The sequence below is a fragment of the Carettochelys insculpta genome, chromosome 10 (genome assembly GCF_033958435.1).
Source record: "Carettochelys insculpta isolate YL-2023 chromosome 10, ASM3395843v1, whole genome shotgun sequence".
NCBI classification, from domain to species: Eukaryota; Metazoa; Chordata; order Testudines; family Carettochelyidae; genus Carettochelys; species Carettochelys insculpta.
The window spans coordinates 47,261,429-47,283,817 of NC_134146.1; the positions used below are offsets into that span (position 1 = coordinate 47,261,429).

General features: G+C 45.3%; 1 protein-coding gene across 2 annotated transcripts in view; it reads right to left on the bottom strand.

Annotated features, from left to right (window-relative positions):
- DIS3L2 (DIS3 like 3'-5' exoribonuclease 2) overlaps positions 1-22,389 on the bottom strand; it is a 256,171-nt gene that overhangs the window by 73,306 nt on the left and 160,476 nt on the right. For both annotated transcript variants that reach the window (XM_075004083.1, XM_075004085.1), the window contains exon 14: positions 20,359-20,592. In XM_075004083.1, coding sequence (XP_074860184.1) covers positions 20,359-20,592 — 234 coding nt within the window. The remainder of the gene's footprint in view (positions 1-20,358; positions 20,593-22,389) is intronic.

Genomic DNA, 22,389 nt, shown 5'->3' on the forward strand with positions numbered 1-22,389 from the left:
GCACCGGAAAGCTGGGTGTTCTCAATACCGGGGCACAGCTGGCCAAGCTCAGCATCTAGTTATAGGTTTGTTGTTTCCCAACTGTTCAAGCAGGCCAGGCCTGGGGTAACCACCAATCTCATTTCCCCCTTTGCCACTTCAAGTGAAGAGACCCCCCGGGGTTTTCGACCTTCTCCACTCTCCCACCTTTCCAGTTGACATTCACAGTGAGGAAATATCTGGATCCTAAAACACTTTATTTATAAAACATACTACTTTCTATTTGAATTCCATCCCATCCATTTACAAACACTGAGGAGTGTAGTGTGAAATTTCTAGGGTTCCTGAAGCCACAAAATCCAGATTTTAGCTTGGCTTCCTCAACATATCATCCATCCCAGACTGATATTTTGAATACCAGGCAGCTTATTGTATGTGGTCATTATGAACTGTGAGGACTTGTCTTCTCTGTGCGATCACAGATGACATAACAAAAGGGCAGGGTGTGGTCTAATACCCTCTGTCAAATTTTCCCTTCCCGCACCGTCCTAACAGCATGCTGACATGCTGGCTCCAGTGTTCCATACTACAGGGGGCTGCATTTCAGCATCAAAGCAATTTCTGTACGCACATGTCTGAAAGGGGCTCTGGGATCCTTCTGTATGTAAAGGGGTAGTAAAAAATTAGTAGGTGTCATTTTAATATGGCCAAAACAATGTCTGGGCCTGCAGAGCCACTGTCAATACTGGGATTGGAGTGGTGGGGGGAGGGGGCCCACGGACGGGAGAAATGGTAAATGAGACTCCTCCTGAATTCATGCACAGCTGGCTGATTATAACTCTTTATTTGACATTGCTGTTTTGACATGCGGAAGGAGCCTGACATGTTTTATGTGCAGGAGCTGTGGCTATGGTTTGCAAGCAGCATTGCATTTTTGCAAGACAAAGATACATAAAACGTAAAATAGTGTTTTTAAAACCAGTCACAAATCTATGAACTTGTGTTCTTGCTCCTCTTCCCTCCCACATCTAAACCACAACACACACGTTAAAAGTTCCAAAGACATGCGGGATTCATTCTGCTATTAGAGTTGTGGGAATGGGCACACTGTAGGAGGGGAACAGGGATCTAAAAACTGAATCAAAGCATGAAGCCTAAGAAGTCTGTCTTCACAAGGGTAAGAAAATTGAAAGGTTTCCTCCTTTGGGAGCTCAGTGTACTAGTAACCTGAGCGTGCCTCACACTAAAATCTGATCTTCCCCTTCCCACCTCCGACCACCCCCTCCCACTCTCAAAGAAGGCAACAGGACAACTGAAATGTTAAATTCCTGTTTTTACTATACATCCCCACGCAGTAGAGTCCACTACAGCAGCAATGAAAACATAGTTGAATATGTTGTTAGAAATAATCCTCACTGTACAGGTTGAACCTCTCTAGTCTGGCACCCTCGAGAACTGATTGGTACCCAACAAGAGAATTTGACAGACCACGGGAGTTAATATCATCTAGCAGCACCACCAACACTTCAGCTCCTTAGTGGGCTCTTAGAAGACATTCAGGGGTAAATTAAAGCTAAATAACAGCACAGAACACTGAGCGCCAGGACTGGTGGCTGTAAGCAAACGTTATGGGACTGTGGGAAACTTGGCCATGCCCAGGATTAGCGGTCGCTCGGCTAACTAAAATCAGGCCGGATTCCCGATGTTGCCAGATGAGTGTGCTGGGCTAGAGAGATTCAGCCTTTAGATGCCAAAAAGTATCTTCCCCTACAGAGGCCTGACTTCTGCAGACCAAAACAGCTGCACCAGAGCCTTCTCTTTCACACCGAAAACTCGCCTTCTTCAGACCTTGCTACTGGTCAGGTTTTGGATCGGGGCAATTGTACAGTATTTCCCTCTGATCAGACCTTGACTTGAAGCTGTCCCTATTAAGGGCTAAGTTTAAGGAGCAGAAGCCATAGAATACTTCACCGAGACAGTCAAGTTCTCAAAATTAGATAGTTATTTAAAAAAAATTAAATTCCAGGAGACTTACAGCTTCTCGTTCATTTTTCCATTATTAGTGGTTCGGTTTTTTAAAACCTTTGCACCCAATCCCTAATTCTTCCCTGAAAAGATGCTCAAGACAACACTCATAAGAGAACAGAGGCAACGTGACCCACTAACGCAGCATCAATTACCGCTTCTGACTTTTTAAAAATACCTTTCAATATAAATACAACCAGCACCTCCCAGGCTCCTGCCTTGGCTTCCGAAGGAGAGAAGAACAATGGCTGGAGGGCTAGAAGGGAGCGAAGAAATTCTGAGAGTGTAGAACTGGAGAGGGGGTTAATTCCAGTGATTAAATTAGCTGATGCATGAACACACTCCAATGAGCAACATCACTCAAGCACTGGACAAAACCTGGCAACAATAGCAAGTGCTGCCCAAGAGGTCACCTCTAATATGATTAGCTATGGATGCCTGAAACGAGAGCTCCCAAATGTCAGTGTGCTAAATTGCCATTATGCAGGGCAGAGAACACCCTCTTCAAGCCATTCAGGCTCTGCGAATCCAGCACTAATGGCTCCTACATGTTAAGTGATGTGCCCAAGTCCACTGAAAACAGGACAAAAATGGGCATTTAGGATACTCCATTCACTGAGAGGGGCATTGTTCCGGCCTTTCCATGGCAGCAGCAGGGGAAGTCGACAGGGTGCCCCACTCGACAGCTGGGTCATACCACGTGCTACCCTGTTCCGCTTGGACTTTTCAACTCCTCCGGCCTGCATTCACGCGCAGAATTTCCTTCTTTGAAGCTGTCGAAAGCTGCCTCATCCATCACTGACATGAAGGGCTTCAAAAAGCCTGGGAGCGAATTCGCTCTTCGCAACTGAGAAGGCTTCTGCTGAGAGGCGAGAGGGAGGGCGTGAGCAGAGGCAGATTAATGAAATCCTAAGGGGCCAAATGATGCTGTCCTCCACCAGACGCCAGGGCTGGGAGTGCTCGCTGCTGGCACAGCTCACAGTGGGAGCAAGGAGGCTCGTTGAGGGGGAGGGAGGTGCCATTGGCTACTGCCAAAGGCTGGGGTTCACTACAGCCACCGTGTTACTTCTCCGGATCTTTTCTCCCCCAGCCCTGGTGACAGTACTGTAGGATTTACCATGTTCCTTTGGAAGCTCTGTGCACAGAAAGGAGAATCAAACTGCTTTTCAAGAGCCCTTTTTCCTTTTGACAACCAGGCTCATGCTGCTTTCCTTAATCTGAGCCCCGAGCAGCTTTTCCCACTCAACACAGAAGAGTGAAGGCCCCTGCTAGGATTCACCAGCTTCACTTATTTCACAGCTCTCTACCCACCCAATGTGAGCTATTTACCTGGGGAGCAAAGGGAGTGCGAGTCAGCAGCCTGAGGCAGAGCAGAGCTATGCGACCACAGCTGCACTAGGGGGCATCTCACGCCCCAGGATGGCTTCCTAGCAAGTGAACCTTCAGCTCTTTGAAGTAAAACCCAATTACAAGAAGAGCAATAACCAGCAGGTTATCTTGTTGACGCTAATGAAAAGAAACACCTGATGATGAGATTCCAGATACTTGAGTGAGTCATTTTGCCTGACTACTTGCCTGTAATCAGGCCATGCTCTTTAGCCTACTGAACTATACCCAGCGCACTGTGGCACACGCAGGCATGCTCTTTGCAAAGGCTCCGCGTCTGCAGGCTCTATTTTTACGTGTTTAAATCATGAGAGGGTGACTAATCAGGTGCACAGCAGGGGCAGACACGATCGCAACCTTCCGAAACACATTCCACATCTACCTGCTGCTGCTCCTTGCTCTCGGGAACCTCACTGAGATAACATCAGGGGACAGAAAGCTCATCTCTGTAGGGGTCCCTGACGTTACTCTGATTTAGTGCCAACAGACTTGCAAGTCGCCTGCAGGGAATCAACCATTCCTGATTCCCACTGGCGATGGGAGAATGGTAAGTAACCTCCTGAAAAAGTCCCTCTCCATCTCTAACATCCATGTCTTAAATTCCAGCACCAACGAACACAGTACAAAACGTTCCACCTAAAACTACAGGCTGCACTCAGCAGGCATCATGGCAAACTTTGCTCTCATGGGAGGGTTATATCCTCTTAAAAATAAGGGACCTGAGCATTTGCAGAACACACTGATTTATGCTGAACATTCGCAGTTTCTGCTTATCAGAAAATCAGGTAAAGTTTTATAACTGGAACACTGGCAAAACGAGGTAGACTCGGCATTTATGGGTTTTGTTATAATGCAATCTCCCGAGGAGATCTTCCAAAAAGCAAACAGACTTTAGCTCGCTCTGTTGACTGGCTGAAAACTCCTGACGTTTAAGAAAGCACTTGTCACTGGCTCCTAGTTCTTGGTCTGCCTTAAGTCTTCACCCCAAACTGCACTTTGCAGAGGGATGAAAGCTAATGGCCCTTTGTACAAAATGCTAATTCTCTGTATCTGACGAAGTCAGCCACACACCTGCTGAATAATCACAGCCTGGCTAAAAAGAGGATTGCCTGCAAGGGGTACTAGCCAACAACAGTCCAAGAAATCCACCAAACAGAAGGACGCAGTTATAAGTAGTAGGTTTCTATTGGCTGTTTTAATAAAGGGGCTCTACTGCTCAACTGCTATGTCTGTCTTGGCCTGGGGAACGTATTACAGGAGAAAACCTTCAGTTACTCATTTTAATGTTCTCTCTGAGACAACCACCTCAAAACTGTAAGTGGGATGGGACATCAACAAGTTCACAGCAGGGAGTAGCTCTTTCTCACTAAGGGGAAGGACGTAGGAAATTGTGGTCAGGTCTTTAGAGCCTAACATCAGTGCTGGATTTTGTCATCATAAAATAAGGCTGCCAATACCTCAGCTTGTCAGCACTGGCATGTGGAAACCCCCTGCTTCACGTAACTGGCTCTAGTACAGTGGTTCTCAACCAGGGGCACATGGCCCCCAGGGGAGAGAGGGAACATGCAGGTTTCTGGGGGCCCACTAAAGCAGGAGCAGGGTTAGACTTGTTGGGGCTCAGGACAGAAAGCCTAAGTTCTGCCCCACAGGGTGAAGCTTGGGGACCTGAACCCCAACACCTGGAGCTGCAGCCTGAGCAGCTCACCAAACAGGTGCCCTCTCTGGCCTGGCAGCCTGAACAGCTGCCCTGCTTGCTAGCCACTAACGCTCACCCTGGTTTTATATGCAGAAGACAGGTGTGGCACAGGTGGGCTGTGGGGTTTTTATAACATGCTGGGGGGGCCTCAAAAAAGTGGGGATCCCCCTGCACAGTGATAGAAATCCCATTTCTATACAGTATTTACTTCTGGCTGCTCAACATTTACTGTCATTGTAAGTATACCATACTCAGACTTCACAAAGCACAGAGGTATTCTGGCAACTGATGCTCTCTCCAACTGATGATGACCTAAGGGAACACTAGTGACTAATAATCATTCAGCAGGCTGGGATTACATAATTGTATTAAACATACTACTGTAAAAGAGAATCTTGAACCACTCAAACTTGCTCCGCTCTACCTACAAACACAGCAGATCCTGGTAAGCTACATTGCTGACATGGTAGAGCTTAAATAGAAGTAACACTTTCAAATGCATTTGAAATCTTTTCTCCACTGTGGAGAATCTAACTGCTTGCAATAGCTTAAACTGGGCATAAGAGCAAAAGAACAGAACAGTTAGCTGAGCACACGAGGCCTCGTGTTCTGTTGCGCACCAGCCACTCCTATAGATAGGGCAGGGATATGTCTGGATAATAGGGCTCCTTAAAACAAAGTAAAAAGCCTCACCTCCACCCAGCGGGCACCTAGTTGCACTGTATGGTTTTTATTTTGTCACCTTAGGGGCGCAAAGACTCAAAAACCAACTACTGATCAGCTCATATTGCTTAGCAAATGGCTTATTCGCAAAAATAATGAAACATCAGGCAATGAAGACAGTACTGTCTACAGTCATTTTCAGCAGTGTTTGAAAATAATAAAAAGCAGAGAGCTGAAGTGAAAATTCAAAACCTCCAAGTAATTTCAACCATACATACACGAAAAGGGAAAAAAGTTCGTAGATGATGCAACAGAAAAAGTGACTCATTTTCTTTAATGCCAAACCCTGCTTTATTTCATTCTGCCTTCTGTACCAGCTACATGCATTGCCAGCAGAGTAATGATTTACTAAATTGCATTTTTAAAATCCCATTTTAGTCACTTAAGTGTTTCATTTCTCAGTATTGTAGGTCAGATTCCACTGCAAACACGATAACTAGGAGCAAAATGCCAGATTAATGCAGGTATCATACATGCGAAGGGGGGCCTTGTGATTAAAGCACAGAATTAGGAATTGAGAGTTAGAAGATGAAATTCTGACCACCCTGAAGTCAGTGGAAAAGCTCCCACTGACTTAAGTGGGGCCATTATTTCACCATCAAGTTCTAGCTTCAGAGTCCCCAGGTCCATGTTGCTTTGTTTCCCTGTCTGCAAAATTGGGAACAGCAGTGATCTAATCATCTGACCCTATACAGCAGCCTAACTTATTAACTGGATGTGATAACTGATTATCAGTGTAAGTTTCATTCAGACTGTAATATACTTTTCGAGAATACCGAGTTACCAAGTTTAACACAGATATTTCAAGTATCAGACAGGTAGTGGAGTTAGCCTGTATCTTCAAAAACAACAGGAAGTCCTATGGCACCTTATAGACTACCAGATATTTTGGAGCATAAGATTTCGTGGGCAAAGTCCCGCTTCGTCAGATGCATGAGTGGGGGGAGGGGTTCAGAGGAGGATTTAAAGAGGGGGTCTCAGTCCCGGGGAGGGTCAGAATTGACAAGGTCTGTTCAGGTCACAGAGGATGTAACTGGCCCATTATCAGCAGTTAATGTGGAGTTGTGAACATCAAGAGAGGAGAAGTCAAGTCAGTTCAGTCAGGGAGGATGTGGCCAATTATCAGTAGCTAATGTGGAGGTTTGAACATCAAGAGCAGGGAAACTGCTTTTGTAATGGGCCAACTGCTCCCAGTCTCTGTTCAATCCTTGGCTGATGGTGTCAAATTTCCAAATGAATTGCAGCTCTGAAGTTTCTCTTTGGAGTTTATTTTTGAAGTTTTTTTGTTGTAGGACAGCTTCTTTTAAATCTGTTACTGAGTGTGCAGAGAGATTGAAGTGTTCTCCTACAGGTTTCTGTACATTACTGTTCCTGATGTCTGATTTATGTCCATTTATTCTTTTACACAGAGACTGTCCAGTTTGGCCAATGTAAATTGCAGTGGGGCATTGCTGGCACATGATGGCCTATATTATATTAGTGGATGTGCAGGTGAGAGAGCCCCAGTGGCGTCGATGTGGTTAGGTCCTGTGATGATACCACTGGTGTAGACATGTGAGCAGAGTTGGCACCAAGGTTTGTTGCAGGGATTGGTTCCAGGTTTAGAGTTACTGTGTTGTGGTCTATGGTGGCTGGTGAGAATTTGTTTAAGGTTGGCAGGCTGTCTGTAAGTGAGGACAGGCCTGCCTCCCAAGGTCTGTGAGAGTGAAGGATCGTTGACCAGGATGGGTTGTAGATCACTAATAACACGCTGGAGAGGCTTTAGCAGGGGGCTGTATGGTGATGGCCAGTGGTGTTCTCTTGTTCTCCTTCTTGGACCTTTCTTCTAGATACCACCGGCTTCCTTAGGAAACTACAATTCATTGGTGACCTTCCTGAAAACACCATCCTGGCCACCATGGATGTAGAGGCCCTTTACACCAACATACCACATGAAGGTGGACATCAAGCTGGTAGGAATATTATCCCTGATGAGACCAAGGCACAAATGGTGATGGACCTTTGTGACTTCATCCTCACCCACAGCTATTTCAGATTTGAGGCCAATTTATATCTTCAAATCAGTGGCACTGCTATGGGCACCCTCCTGGCCCCACATTATGCCAACATTTTTATGGCTGACCTGGAACAAGGCTTTCTCAGCTCTTGTTTCCTAGCGCCCCTCCTCTACCTGTGCTACATTGATGACATCTTCACCATCTGGACCCATGGGAAGGAGGCTCTTGAAGAGTTCCACTGTGATTTCAACAGTTTCCACCCCACCATCAATCTCAGCCTGGACCAGCCCACACAAGAGATCCACTTCCTGGACACTACTGTGCAAATAAGTGATGGTCACATAAATACCACCCTATACTTGATTTGACACCCTCAACCAAGGACTGAACGGAGATGGAGGGGTTGGTCCATTACAAAAGCAGCTTCCCTGCTCTTGGTGTTCACACCTCCACATTAGCTACTGATAACGGGCCACATCCTCCCTGACTGAACTGACTTGATTTCTCCTCTCTTGATCTTTGCAACTCCACATTAAACGGCTGAGAATGGGCCACATCCTCCGTGACTGAACAGACGTTGTCAACTCTGAACGTCCCCTTGACTGAGACTCCTTCTTTAAACCCTCCTCTGGAACCCCCGACTTATGCATCTGATGAAGCAGGTCTTTCCCCACAAAAGCTTATGCTCCAAAATATCTGTTAGTCTATAACGTGCCATGGGACTTCTTATACATACTTCACAGCCTGGGAATGGGACCAAACATCAAGTTCACTTAAAGGAATTATCCACTTCAAAGGCTGCAGAATCGTATCAAGAGTGGCTCCTCCCAGCTGTCCGTGAAGTGACTCTCACAGTTTTGGAAATGGCCACACACAACACCTCCAGGCTACAGCAAATGTTTTACTACTCTTCACCTAATTCTGAACAGCCCTGTTATACAGAGCCGGGGGCCCTCCCTGATTTAACTGGTAATAAATACAGAACAAATAAAAGGAGACATAGCTTCAGACGGCACACACTGAAACTGGAGAATTCATTGCTAATAGACTAATTGCGTGCTTAGATTTTTTTCTGAAGAGGTAGATAATTCCATTATCTCTAAAATTTGTAACTTGGGAGTAAGAAAAACTCACGCTTCTGGTTCAGGATAGTCTCTGAGGGATCAGGAAGGACACATTCTCCTTTACATACAACACTGCACAACGAGCAGGTGCATTTCAGGAAGGAGAAGTTGCCTTTCTTCTGAGGCATCAGGCATTGGCCAAGCCTTGAGGCAAAGTACTAAACAGAACAACTCTCTGATCCAACATGGCGCGTTTTAAGCTCCCATTTTAAACCACCACCTACCGGTGTGAAAGCTGCATTCTGAACTGAGCTCACAGGATATAAAATGTTCCCTTATCATTCAATACAGGAGGCATAATGAAGATAAGCCATCTAAATCTTTGTTAAAGACTGATGCACAGGTATTTGCTTTCAGGTCAAAAGCAGCAGGCCGCTCAGCAAAGTGTACGTTCAGTGGTTAGGTGGGAACTCTATGAGAGACTCTATGAGTGTAATGCACAAAAATCCGGATTTGGCCTTTAAACAAGTTTCAAGATGGGCTTAGGGTTGGCTCAGTCAGTGAAGTAAAGTAGGCAGTGGCTAGTTAGGGGTCTGGGCTCTGTTCTGAGCGCTGCCACTGGCTGACTGTGACCTTGGGCAAGACTCTTCTGGCCTGATTTCAGAGATGGTGAGGGACCTACAAGTGCTCAGCTTGCTGAAACATCATCCCATTAACTTAACTTGTGACACAGCCTGCCCATTTTACATATGGGGGAAAACCTCCCTCCTCTCAGGACATGCCGAGGCTGTCTCCAGAGCGACGAAAGGAGCCGCCAACGTGCAAAGCAGCATTTAGTCATTTTTATTTTTACTACTCCAACCTAGAAAGTGAAATTCCTAGTGAGAAAAATCACAGAAGTGAAATATTTAATCTTTTTTCCTAAATGGCGCCTTTTGCCGTTTTATAATTAGTTTTACCTCCTTTTACTGGCATGTTACACAAAACCATCTTTGTCGCAGATCTATCATGTTTTCACCTACGGCAGACTGACTGCATTTGAAGTTAACCTCCCTCAACAGGCAGTGACACAATGCCCTGAGAATGATGGATTAGCCATGCTGTCAGCTATAATTAATACCTGAAATAACCTCGACAAGTCTCAGCTCAAATACGTGCTGAATGGAACCTACACCAACAAAAGATTTTCGTCTGACATCCGTACATAGCTCCACAAGAAAAACATTTGACATCCGATAGGCAGGCAAGGGACTCTACTGGAGCAGGGATTATTTCTCCACTTAAAAAAAATCTGAATTTTACCCTGCCATTCACCCCACATGCACCTCAACACAAACACAAGGCTTTGAGGCTTTTGTTTTATCTACATTGTTAACAGGCTCACTCAAGAATCAGTTTGTTTCTGTTCCACCGAGATAACCAGCTTTTCCACCGCCGACCTCGTTCAAGATTACCAGCCAAAGTGACATTCTCCACGCTCAATAAAATCACCTACCAGTGCGCTTGGCTACTTTCACCCTTTGAATATCTCTGTGAGAGATTATTTCCGTCTTTTGCACAGGTGGTAAGGGAAAAAAAATTCCCACCCCTTTTTCCAGCCAATATACACTGAACCCACCTGCTCACCCGCCAAGACAGTGCAGCAAGGAATGCACTCTAACACAAGCACAGAAAGGCTCTATCGTTGGTCAGCTACGCATGTAAACCAACGATACTCAAATGTCCGAGGTTCAGGAGCCAAATTAGCAATCAACATCACCCAGCAGAACTAGAGTAGTGCTGGGGTGTCCAACCAGTTCTGAAGCAGTAGCCATAGGCTACTGAGACAGAAAATTAGCCACATTATTCTGAAAATATGCTTTTTGTCCAAGGCAACTAGACACACCTAACTGGCCAATTAGCCACATGTGGCCAGTGGCTAGCATGTTGGACACCACAGCAGCAGTGTGACTTGCTTCATTTAATATAGTAACAAAATTATTGACCAAGTATTGTTTTATAAACTACAATTGGTTAACAAAATACTAGAGTTACCATTAGGTTGAGTTGTGCTGTTTATCAGCAAATTGATTGTAAATGTCTGAAGAACTCATTTATATTGGTAAGTGGTTAGAATGTTTATTACACACAGAATAAAGAAATAAATAACTAGTTTTTAAGTTTATCAAAAGCTGATTCTCTCCAGAGCACGAACACATGGGAAAGATACTGTAATTCATTATTCTCTTGGATATTCAGGCACTGGTGGCTCCTGGCATCACAAAATGTAGCCCACCTTCCGGCACTGCAAGCTATCGCCACCTTCCTGAAGAGACTGCTAGCCCACTTCACCACCTGCTTCATGTGGCATAGAGCTGCTAAGGGGAACTAGGCATCCCAGAGTGAAGGGATGTGTGAGAAGTTCAGTTCTCCACAGAGCCTGATTAGACCCTTGGGAGGGGGAAAGCTTCTTCACACCTGAATTCTGGGTCGTTCCACTCAAAAGCATCATTCAGTCAAAACATACAGGAACCCCCCTTCACGCAGACACCGCAGCCAGGAGCGCTGCTATTTAACACAATCTGATTCCAAGGCCAGAAGGGATCCTAATAAATTATTTTGTTAGTCTTTAAAGTGCTACTGGACAGCTTTTTTGTTTTGATAGTATATAGACTAGCACAGTTCGCTCTCTGTTACTTATCTAATCCAGGTGTTTCTCAGTGATCGATCTGTGGACCAGCACCAATTCCTCAGGTTTCACTGACACAGTTTAGGAAGGCAGAAAGGTAGTCCAGGGGAAAGCGGTAGATGTGGTATACCTAGATTTTAGTAGTGTATTTGGAACAGCCTTGCAGGACCTTCTTATAAACTAACCAGGGATAGACAACCTGGACAAGACTACTATAAGGTGGGCACGTAACTGGTTGGATAACTGGGGTGTTTGTGACTGTGCTAAATGTATTAAACTATATTTGTAAATATATAAGCATTCCTACAGTGTGAACATTGATACTGTGTACATCAGGGCTCCCATCTGTAGAATAATTTAAATATTAGGCCTGTTCCTGGGACAAGAACCTGTCAACCCCCAAAGTACTAACTGAACATTCATAAATAACCTGTATATTTAATACACAATCTAAAGATCAGGCCACAAAATGTAAGACAGGGGTGGGCCAAGAACTGATCCCTGAAGTATCCCATAGGACAGATCTCTGTGGCTCTTTAAAGACTTCTTTGTCACTCCCAACGCTATCATTGCAAAGTAAAACAAAAATACCCACAACTCTTGATTATTTTCGATAAACGGTGAATGTCTAAAAGGCCAAAAATGCACAATTCATATCTGTATAAGAAACGATATGTGATCTCGAAATGTTGGATAACTCCCCCTAGCATCCTCCAGTCAGGAAGACATTGGTACACACAGGTAAAATGTGGGGAAATAGAATAAGTACAAAGCTTGTGAACATCCTGCAATAAACATGGATCGCATTACAAATCCTTGTGTGCGCGCTGTTCTTAAACAAGGGGTTACAGAAAGTAGGGTTTGACGTTAATAAGGACCATCTCCTATTCACATGCACTGTGGCGCTCAAATTACTGAGTTTTTTACTGAATTGGAAAAAATGGCTCTTCTTGCTATTTTGGTTGCTGGTCCCTGCCATAGGATACACACCCTCTTAATCATGATTCTCTTCATACAAATATATTCTGAGATCTATCTGTTAGCCAGTTTGAACAAGTTCCAAGTTCATTGTATTCTGTTCTAGTTTTTTGGTCAAAATGTTGTGTGATGCCAAGTAAAATGCCTTAGATCAGTCCAAGTATATTACATCAATGCTCTTATGTTTATCAACCAAACTTGAACAACCAAAATGAAACTAAGTTAGTTTAACAATTCTCTTGTCCATAAACCCATGCTGATTTGTATTAGTCACATTACCATCTTTTAATTCTCTTTATTAAGCCCCCTTTCAGCTCCACTAAAGGGAGGTTTAGGTTGGACATGAGGAAAAAGTTCCTAACTGTCAGGACAGTCAAACAGTGGAATAAATTGCCAAGGGAGGTTGTGGAATCTCCACCACTGGAGATATTTAACAACAGGTTAGATAAATCTCTATCAGGGATGGTTTACACAGTACTTGGTCCTGCCATGAGGGCAGGGGGCTGGACTCGATGGCCTCTTGAGGTCCCTTCCAGTCCTAGTGCTCTATGATTCTATTTGGACAATTTTAGGCTGAGAGGCCAGTAATTACATAGGCTGTCCCCTTTACCCCTCATAAAAATTGGCACAACATTAGCTTTCTGCCAGCCTTCTGGGACCTCTCCAGTGCTGTAAGAAGTACCATTAATGATTTAAATCAGGCGTGTCCAACCCGCGGCCCGCATGCGGCCCTGGACAGCTAGTAATGCGGCCCCACGAGATCGTAAACTTTTAACATTATTATGTGATTTATATACATTAACTATATTACATATTTTATATGCGGCCCAAGACAATTCCTCTTCACTCAATGCGGCCCAGGCAAGCCAAAAGGTTGGACACCTACAATTTAAATGGTGACACACACCTTTTATTTATAGATTGTCTGACCTAGATTTTAAGCTCTTCTGGGCAATGACAATGCCATTACATATTTGCCAGTTGGGTATCATGTTCAACTCTGGTGCAGCAATAACAACACTAACAAAGTAATTTTTACTTCCCAAACATGCCTGCTGTAAACTACCCTCCAATACTTAGAAGTAACAAAGTGCAATAAGCCATGGCAGACGCTCAAGGGCTTGGGACCTTATTTAACTGAGGATTCAATGGTACTGGCACAAGAGGTAAAACATCAACAGGAAATTCATCTGAAAATGTTCAGTTTCATCACAACTGCCTTGGGCATTATAATATAATTGACTGACCAGCACTTCTTACACAACGTCTGCTGCTCTCACCCTGGGCATCAGAGCTCGCTAGTTGGACACCCATGGAGCAAGAGAAGATAATGGCGGAACTATGATATAAAATTATTAGAGAAAAGTCAGTGTTGGCATTTGTTTCCGTGTCTCTTACACCTCCTTAACTGGAGCCAACCGTGCACTGTTTTGTTTCTCTGCTGTAATCATCTCTTTAGCGAAGGATACCCTCACCTTTCCATTATCAGCCACGTTCAGGTTCTTCTATCAAGCCCACTTAGCTTTTGTACAAAGGCTGAAACAATGCAAATACACTCATGTATCACCCTTCAGTCCCATTCCTTTGAGAGCTGCCCCCGCCCCCCCATGACAAATAGCTTCAATCATGAAAGAGATTGGACAAGGCACTCTGCGTTTCATACCCCCCATTCATTTTTCCACACAGTAAGTTTTGTTCCAAGCGTCAGAGCCGGGTGACTATCACATGGCCTCAGCTCTGATCCAGACCATTCATACCACAACTCCTCTCGACGCATTTAAATGACACAAACAAGAATGGAGCTGGGCTACATCACCCAGCTGAGAAGTTTAACAAAATGGCTTAAAATCAGACTGCCAGCTGAGCCCTGATACGATGAGGACCTTCTGGCTTGGATTAGTAGGAGCACAGGGAGTAGAAGGAAACTACCCATGTCTCTTCCACTGCTGTTTTTCTGAAGGGAGTAGCCAACACTCAGCCACAGCCTTGAGACAACTTATCTCCAGCACATGCTTTGGGTCATTCCATAGCCATGGAACCACCTTTTGCTACTGACCAGGGACAGCAGCCAGTCTGATATTCATGTATAACAGGACAAGTTCATCCTCAATGTAACCAAAGTCAGGGATGAATTAGTACCATACACAATGTCCCATGTGTGAAATGCCAGCTCCTCTCAGATCTGAGACACCAAACAAGAAAGAACTCTTTGGAAAGGAAGATACCCACAGGATGCTGCCTACATGGAATAAGAGTTACTGAGAAGTCATACACACCTCTCTCTGAGAAACACTGCACTGAGAAAACAACGTAATAGGACATCATGATAACAGCAACTCACTTCTCTAAAGAAAAACCCAATCATTGCACCGGTAAGCTGTCTAGCCACGTCATTTTAAAAACAACCTATATATAAGACATGAAAACCAGGCTTTCTATTGCAGTCATGGGGAAAGCACGTGCATTACTAACCCATCTAAGGAATATTTACAGTCCTTTACTGTCACAGCAAAGCAATATGTCAAGCAACAGAGGAAGAAGCAGCTCCTACCCCTACATTAAAAATATTAGATATATTTTATAAACCTACCCATAAGCAGAACAGTCACCTTAACTGGGCCAGAAGTTGCATGCTACAGCCACAAGAAGAAGAGTATTCCAGGGCTCACATCAGACAGGTCTCAGAAGAGAAATATGACAAAGCCATTTCCTATCATTTTGTCCCCCAGTAATTCATATAGGAAGATCTTAATGAAGATGTTGATTAACCTCTGCCCTCGAGAGATCCAAGTACAAAGCAGAAGCAGGAACGCATGGGTGAACATGTGGGTTTCTGTCTTTCCTTGTTGGAAACATTCCTACAAATTGCAGCTCATGTATCAGACTATGTCGGAGACCTTCCTTTTCACATTGGCACCTGCTCATCTTCTGTGAGGATGATGCACAGCATCAGCTTTTCAATCCTGCCCACAATATTAATCCTGATTGTCAGACAGATGTAGCCCCAGAGAGCAAAGCTTCGATAACCTCAAAAACTGCACACGTCCTGTGACTTTACCAAATGCTTTCTAGGGAATGGACACTCTTGGTGTAGAGCCCTCAGTTTCTGAGATCGTACATCACCCAACACCTTTTGATGCTTCTTTCTCACTTCCTGGTACTTGACTGTTACTCATCCTCCTTCAGGAGGCCCATCTTCTTCGTTAAATCAAGTGGCTACCGAAGTTATCCAATATAATGCAGGTGCAGAAATGGAATCTTAATTCACCAACTTCTTTCAAAAATACCCATGAACGCTGGGTCAACAGAAATCTCATCACATGTGTGATGAGCGACTGGCAGCTCTCCTTCCCATGTGGGTGGTTGGTGAACACAGACTGGAGTTAATCTAGTCCATAGTTCAGGTTGAGTAATAATATCTTCCCTGTTTTTCACCATTTTGCCCTACTTTCTTCCTCCCCACCATAAACACAGCACCTGTTGCTCAAAAATAGGAGAGAAAGTGCTTTAGTGAGCGGCCCGGGGGCCCAGATCAATCAGGTGCAAAGCCGCATTTGGTTATTTTCATAATAAAGCCAAGTCAAACACCATTTCCAGCACATAGGTGTCTGTGCTGGAGAAAGCAGCCCCAGGGAATAACACTAACCCCATCAGTCATCTCTGCGTCAGTTGTTTATAACGGTGCAGATAAGGCTCATTCTGCGAGTTTATTTTCCTTTGAATGCACACTGACCATTTTCGTAGCCAGTCTTCCTGAAGGGGTCCAGTCCCACTGCGACGGCGACGGTGCCGAGGTCGAAGCCGAAGAAGTAGGCGCAGGCGGCTCCACGATGACCACCGCTTCCTGTCTTTGTTCCGGTGGGGGGGTGCCCAGTGACGCCGACGGTGCTGAGTGTGGGATTGGCCAGGCCCCCGGAACCATTAAAGATACTCCAAAGGCCTGGCCCTGCACCTCGTGAAATGCCCATTGAGGTCCGGAAAGGCCACTGCTGAGTCGCCGGCAAAGCCGGCAGCCAAACCGTATCGGTCGAGCAATAAATATGGTGCCTGAGACGGCTCTGGTGCAACCTTCTCGAGCTCCCTGTCCACCTGCTCAAGTAAAAGGAGTCCGACTCCGACACTGATTCAGAAGCAGATGACCACAGCAGAGCCATCAGAGTTGGCACCGATGTCACGCGTGCCAAGGACAGCGCCAGTGCTGGAGCGCAGGGCACCTGAAACTGGCCCACAGTCTGCTGGCTTGGCACCGAATACTGTGTCAGTGACAGCGCCGACGTGAGCGCAGGGGTTGGTGCCAGTGTCATATCCATGAGCCCCAATCGCTCCATTTCAGTGCTATGGCACATGTCCGCCAGAGACGGAGAAGGACCCAGCACCGTCACCTGCAGAAGTCCTTGTGCAGCTCAAAACGCCTCCAGCGTTGAGGGCAAGTCCAGCGCTTGCAGGCTCTTGCTCTGCACTGGTTTCAATGAACGCACCTCCTGCCCTTCAGCAGCACATGCCAGAGCCTTGGACTTGGGACCGCCCCGCTTTGACTTCGGCGAGCAATGCCTCTCGTGCCTCCTCCTCCTCACGGGCACTGGAGATCGACTCCTATGGCGCCAAGGAGGCGACGGTGCCTGCACCTGCTCAGTACGGAGAGTCCTTAGGCGGCATCTTGGTTGATGGCATTGGTGCACTTTGCACCGAGGAGGCTCCACTCTCCGCTCCTGCTGGGGACTCTTGAGGCTGAAGAGCTGCCTCCACTAAGAGGACTTTAAGGCGTTGGGCCCCATCTTTCAAAGTTCTGGGCTTAAAGGCCTTACAAATTGGCCAGTGATCACGCAAGTGTCCTTCCACCCAAAAATCAAACAGGCTGAAAGGGGGCCACTTTTGGGCATATGTTTGTCACATTTTGAACAAGTCTTAAAGCCTGGGGAACCAGGTATTCCCCAGCGCCAAGGGGGACAGAAAGCCCCATCTTGGCTATTAGTTAAAACACTAAGACTAAAACGATTTACGCTACAATAGGTTACTAGCTAAAGAACTGAGCAGAGAAAGCAAGAGCTCCAATGACCAATAGCACAATGAGAAGGAACTGAGCTGGTGGGGGGTGTTGGGCGGTGCATATATTGGTCACCATAACGGCATCGCTCCAGGGGGCGCCACACTGACCCTATGGCTACCGGCTAGGACAAAAAGCTTCTGTCGACTGGGCGTGTGCCCGCACATCCCCAACTTGGAATGGACTTGAGCAATCCCTCAAAGAAGAATCAGGGGCTGTGATGGGGTTAACCGCGTCTGGCCTGTGGGCTGCTTACTGCCAACTCAGGGCTGGAGTGCCCAGTTTTTAAATATTGCTAAGTCACACAAATAACAAGCAGTCCTGCAGACCTTAGAGACTGCAGGGTAGGACCCACGTCCACAACATCAATCATCTCCTAACTCGAACAGGAATTATGACAGCACACCACAATGATACGGTCAACAGAAGGATCTGACAAAGAATCATTAGATCCTAAACTTTGCTCAATCAATACTGAACATGAAGCAGAATCCAAATGTGTCTTAGCATGTAGAAAGATGGCCCCAAATCCCTTGAGGCAAAGCCAGCAAAAGTATTTGGTCTTCTTCCACCCCCCTGGCAATGCAACCCTACCTTTCTTGGTGCATCCCCTCCCAACTCCCTCATGCTATGTGATGATTGCTTCCTTTAATCTGATCGCTAATTGCTCCTCGTTTCCTCTGTTGTAATTTCTATCCCATTGTTCCAGATTTACATTACTCAACAGGAAATCAGCGAGAGGTCCTGTGACTAGTAAGGTGTGCCCACCCTTGCTAGCTCGCTCAGATACAGATAACAGACCTTCTGCAGAACACCAACATAGAGAAAGGAAATCATGTGAACAAAAGCAGGGGGACTATAAATTGGTTATATTACAAAAGCTACATGAAGTCACTTGGCCCTGTGCAATATACACCACACACACACACACACACACGTGCTTCATAAGCTATGGCAATAACCTTCTGCACAGGTCTGGATTTGTAATTTCACTGTGAGTGTAGGGTCCATCATTCAGTGCTGGCTACTTGCATATACAGAAAGGACTGGTATGGTGCAAACTACTTCCCAGTTAAATACTTCTCACTCTTACCAGCCATTACCCTGCTGTGTCCCAGGCAGAGAATCTCTGGACCAGAGGGGGCCACTCCAAGAAAATACTGCACGCTCACGAGACACTAGGATTAGGCCAAAATAATTCTCTCCTGTATCCTAGAGCAGGTCTGGAACCCACCTGTCCAGTGCTGGCAGGCTAATGAAGCAGCTTCTTAACTGGGCTCTGATTTACAGATCTGAACAAAGCTAGATGCCTCTAATCTATAGCCAGGTAATCACTGGACAGGATCTCCTTCCCCTTGCTAAACCGTTCCACTTAAAACGTAGCGAAGCTGCGTTAGCAGGTGCACTGTCCTAAAACCAGCCTCCGAGGTGCAGGCAAACGCGGGCTCCATTCAGCAAAACACTGCAAGAACAAATCACTGTGACACAGCTGCCACATATGACATGCGGTCCCAGCGCACAGTAACCGCAGTTGAATGTCTGTTAGATTATCTAGTCCATCCCCCATCCAAAGCTCAATTGCTCAGTATGTTCCCTTGTGTTTATCATCTACTGAACGACAAGCCTCAAGTGTTTAAGCGGGCGCCATGCATGTAAGGCAGCTCAGGGCAGGGATGGAGATTATTTTCCAGTCAACATTTCTAGTTTCATTTTAATGATATAAAACCACAGAACTTTCATTTAGATCAAGGAACTTTCACTGTCAGCCTGATAGACCTCTCTGCAATCTCCTGTAGCTTGTCTGGCTGCTGAGCAGCAAAGCTAGAGCAGGCACCCTAAATACCTGTTTCTACTTACAAAATAAAATATACACGTAACGTTACTGATACGGCTCCAGTTACATTGTCACAGATAAGAAACCACGTCATTTACGTCTCTTTTATTGAAACACTTCCACTGTATACACAATTAAACTGTCTTAGATAACATTTTAATTCTTTTCCCTGCCCTGAGAACTGATATGAGTGCTGCTGGAAAATATGATTATTTCAACTACAACATGTAACAGGAAATGATGCTTTAGAGATGACCCTTTTTGTGGTGAAATATGGGCTTCGTGCACCTACACGCCTGGATACGGCTATTACATCATCAATATTTATTTCCATTTATAAGATTCGTATCCATAGCTCTAAGTCCCTTAAGAGCCAGTGACGAATTCTGTGAAAACAATCACTCTTCCCTTATCTATTTGGTCTAATAGATATCAACCCAACTAGATTTCCTATCAAAACAAAAAGCAGTCAAGTAGCACTTTAAAGACTAGCAAAATAGTTTATTAGGTGAGCTTTCGTGGGACAGACCCACTTCTTCAGACCATAGCCAGACCAGAACAGACTCAATATTTCTGGTCTGGCTATGGTCTGAAGAAGTGGGTCTGTCCCATGAAAGCTCACCTAATAAACTATTTTGCTAGTCTTTAAAGTGCTACTTGACTGCTTTTTGTTTTGATAGTGTATAGACTAGCACGGCTTCCTCTCTGTTAGATTTCCTGTGTTACCAGGTGACCTGTTTCTGCACAGCTTGGTAAAGCTATATTTTAAAAAAAAGTCAGAAGAGGAAAAAAAAAGCCTTTGTCCCAAAATCCTACATTTTTATTTAAGTCTGATTTTCCCTTTGGAGCCTGAAAACCAATCTAGAGACCAAAGGAGTCGAGTCCGGATTGGATCATGCAAGGAGGGCTGCACAGCCCCCAGAACGTTCTGACACATCCTGTGCCAAACGCCAAGGTTACCGACCTGGTCTAAACGAAGAGCACCATCAGCGAAGCGTTGTTTGCGCAGATGCACAGCGATCCGGTGGAGATTCAAGACAGCCTGGTGGATTTCATCGAGCGAGTGCTGAGGGGAGACTGAAGGCAGCTCGTCTGACCCAAAAACCTTCCTGGGTTTTTCAATCATGCTCTGTGCATGGTCATAGCTGAGCTTCATGCAGGAACAGATAACTGTGCGCCCAAACCATTCATCAAGGATCTGCAAAATCAGAAAATGTAAATACAGCCGTTAGCGATGACAGGAAGAAACGTCCCAGCCTTCACACCAGCTTATGCGTTTTCTCCTCAGTTGAACAGAGAAGGGGCTTGTGTGCAGTGTGGTAAGAAGAACCCTGAATAGGCACTCAAACTTTGCCCAGGTGTCACTCTAACTGGAAACCTACTAGAAGCTGGGGAGTCATATAATAAACCCTGTTTGCAGCCACCCTTTATTACGGGGTGGGGCCTACCGAGAACATAAGCTGTGCCCTGTTGTTAATAGTCTTGCTTGGATCAAGACAAGGGGACTGCCTGCGAGGACCTCCATGTCAGGCACATGTTCCTAGGCTACCCTATAGAAGTACATGGGCTCTCCTTTGGCCTCTGCTGGTCCAGACCTACCGATCTCCATCCTGCATTGCAATGGGTCTTAAACCCATTACTCGGGCCAGGGTTCAGCACATAGAATTGAAAGAAATAATCCACAAGTTTCCACATTCTTTTTGGTCCAAGTAACGGTGCCAGCAAGCGCACATGAAATTAATTTAAAAAAATTCATACGGAAACCACCCGTATTTTTAAACTATTTAATAAAAGGTCTATATGGAATTTAATCTTCAGCCATTCGGTAGGACAGAAAGGAAGAGAGCCACATTTCCAGACGAGGCATGAAAGCAACGTTGCAAAGCCACTAATAGTGGTGACAGTGCATGAAAGGCACAGGGAATCAAGGGTGACAGGGCTAGGAGAAGTGTGGAGAAGGCGGTTGAGGGCAAAGCCAAGCAGAAGTGCTAAGGAAAGGAGTGGAGCTTTTTAAGCTGGGCTCTGCCCTAGCGGCAATCGTACATCCTCACTCAGGAGCAATGGAACTGTTCAAGGGGGAGGTAGCGTCAGCAAGAGGGAAAGCATCCAAGGAGGAATGCCAGGTCTCAGTAAGGCAGAGTACGCCAGGGCATTGCTGGAGGAGGCACGAACCACCGGGAGGAGAGGATTTGCTGCTCGATGCATACTGTTCCCCTGCTTAACACACCACCACACAGCACAACTCCACAGAGCGGGGATCTGTATATCACTGGGCAGTGAGATCTATTTCCTATTAAGTGAGACTGTCTTGAACCCTGGGACACATTTTTAATAAGTCTTCAGCAGCTAGAGGGTAACGTCTTGTGACTGAAAGTACTTGGAAGTGTAGCCGATGATGCAGAGGGGAGCTTGTGTACACAATACATATGCATTTTAGAGAGATTATTACAATTTACAGAACTTGAGGAATTAAATGTCCTATTCTAAAAGTAATTCTCTCATACCTCGGCTCTGCTACAATCTATTAAGTTCAGTTCCACACTCATTCTGAGTTGTAGGGTGATACTTTTACTTGGTCATTGGCACTTAATGAGATCTGCTGCCATGCTAGTCTGTTTCTAACAGGCCTCCTTCCCTGTCTGTATACATGCTATGTTTTGGTAATACAGAACTTGGGAATTTGAATCCAAGACTCAGCACTCCTACGCAAAATGCATTAGGGCTATTATAGAAGTTCACAAGCCTTCTGAGTGCCATGTTATTAATGACAGAAACTTCATTCCTCTGTCACTGTCCGAGAACCAGGAATGATATCCAAGGGCAAATGCTAGTTCTCTTTCCCCCTTTGATGGCTGAGTAACGAATAAGCATAAAAGTTTGTATTTAAGTGCTTAAAAGTTCTAAGGTTATTTCATAGTATTTTTCAATATCACACATTATTTCATTGCTTCCAAAATCCATTCTTTAAAGGCAGAGACAGGGGAAAGGCTTTATT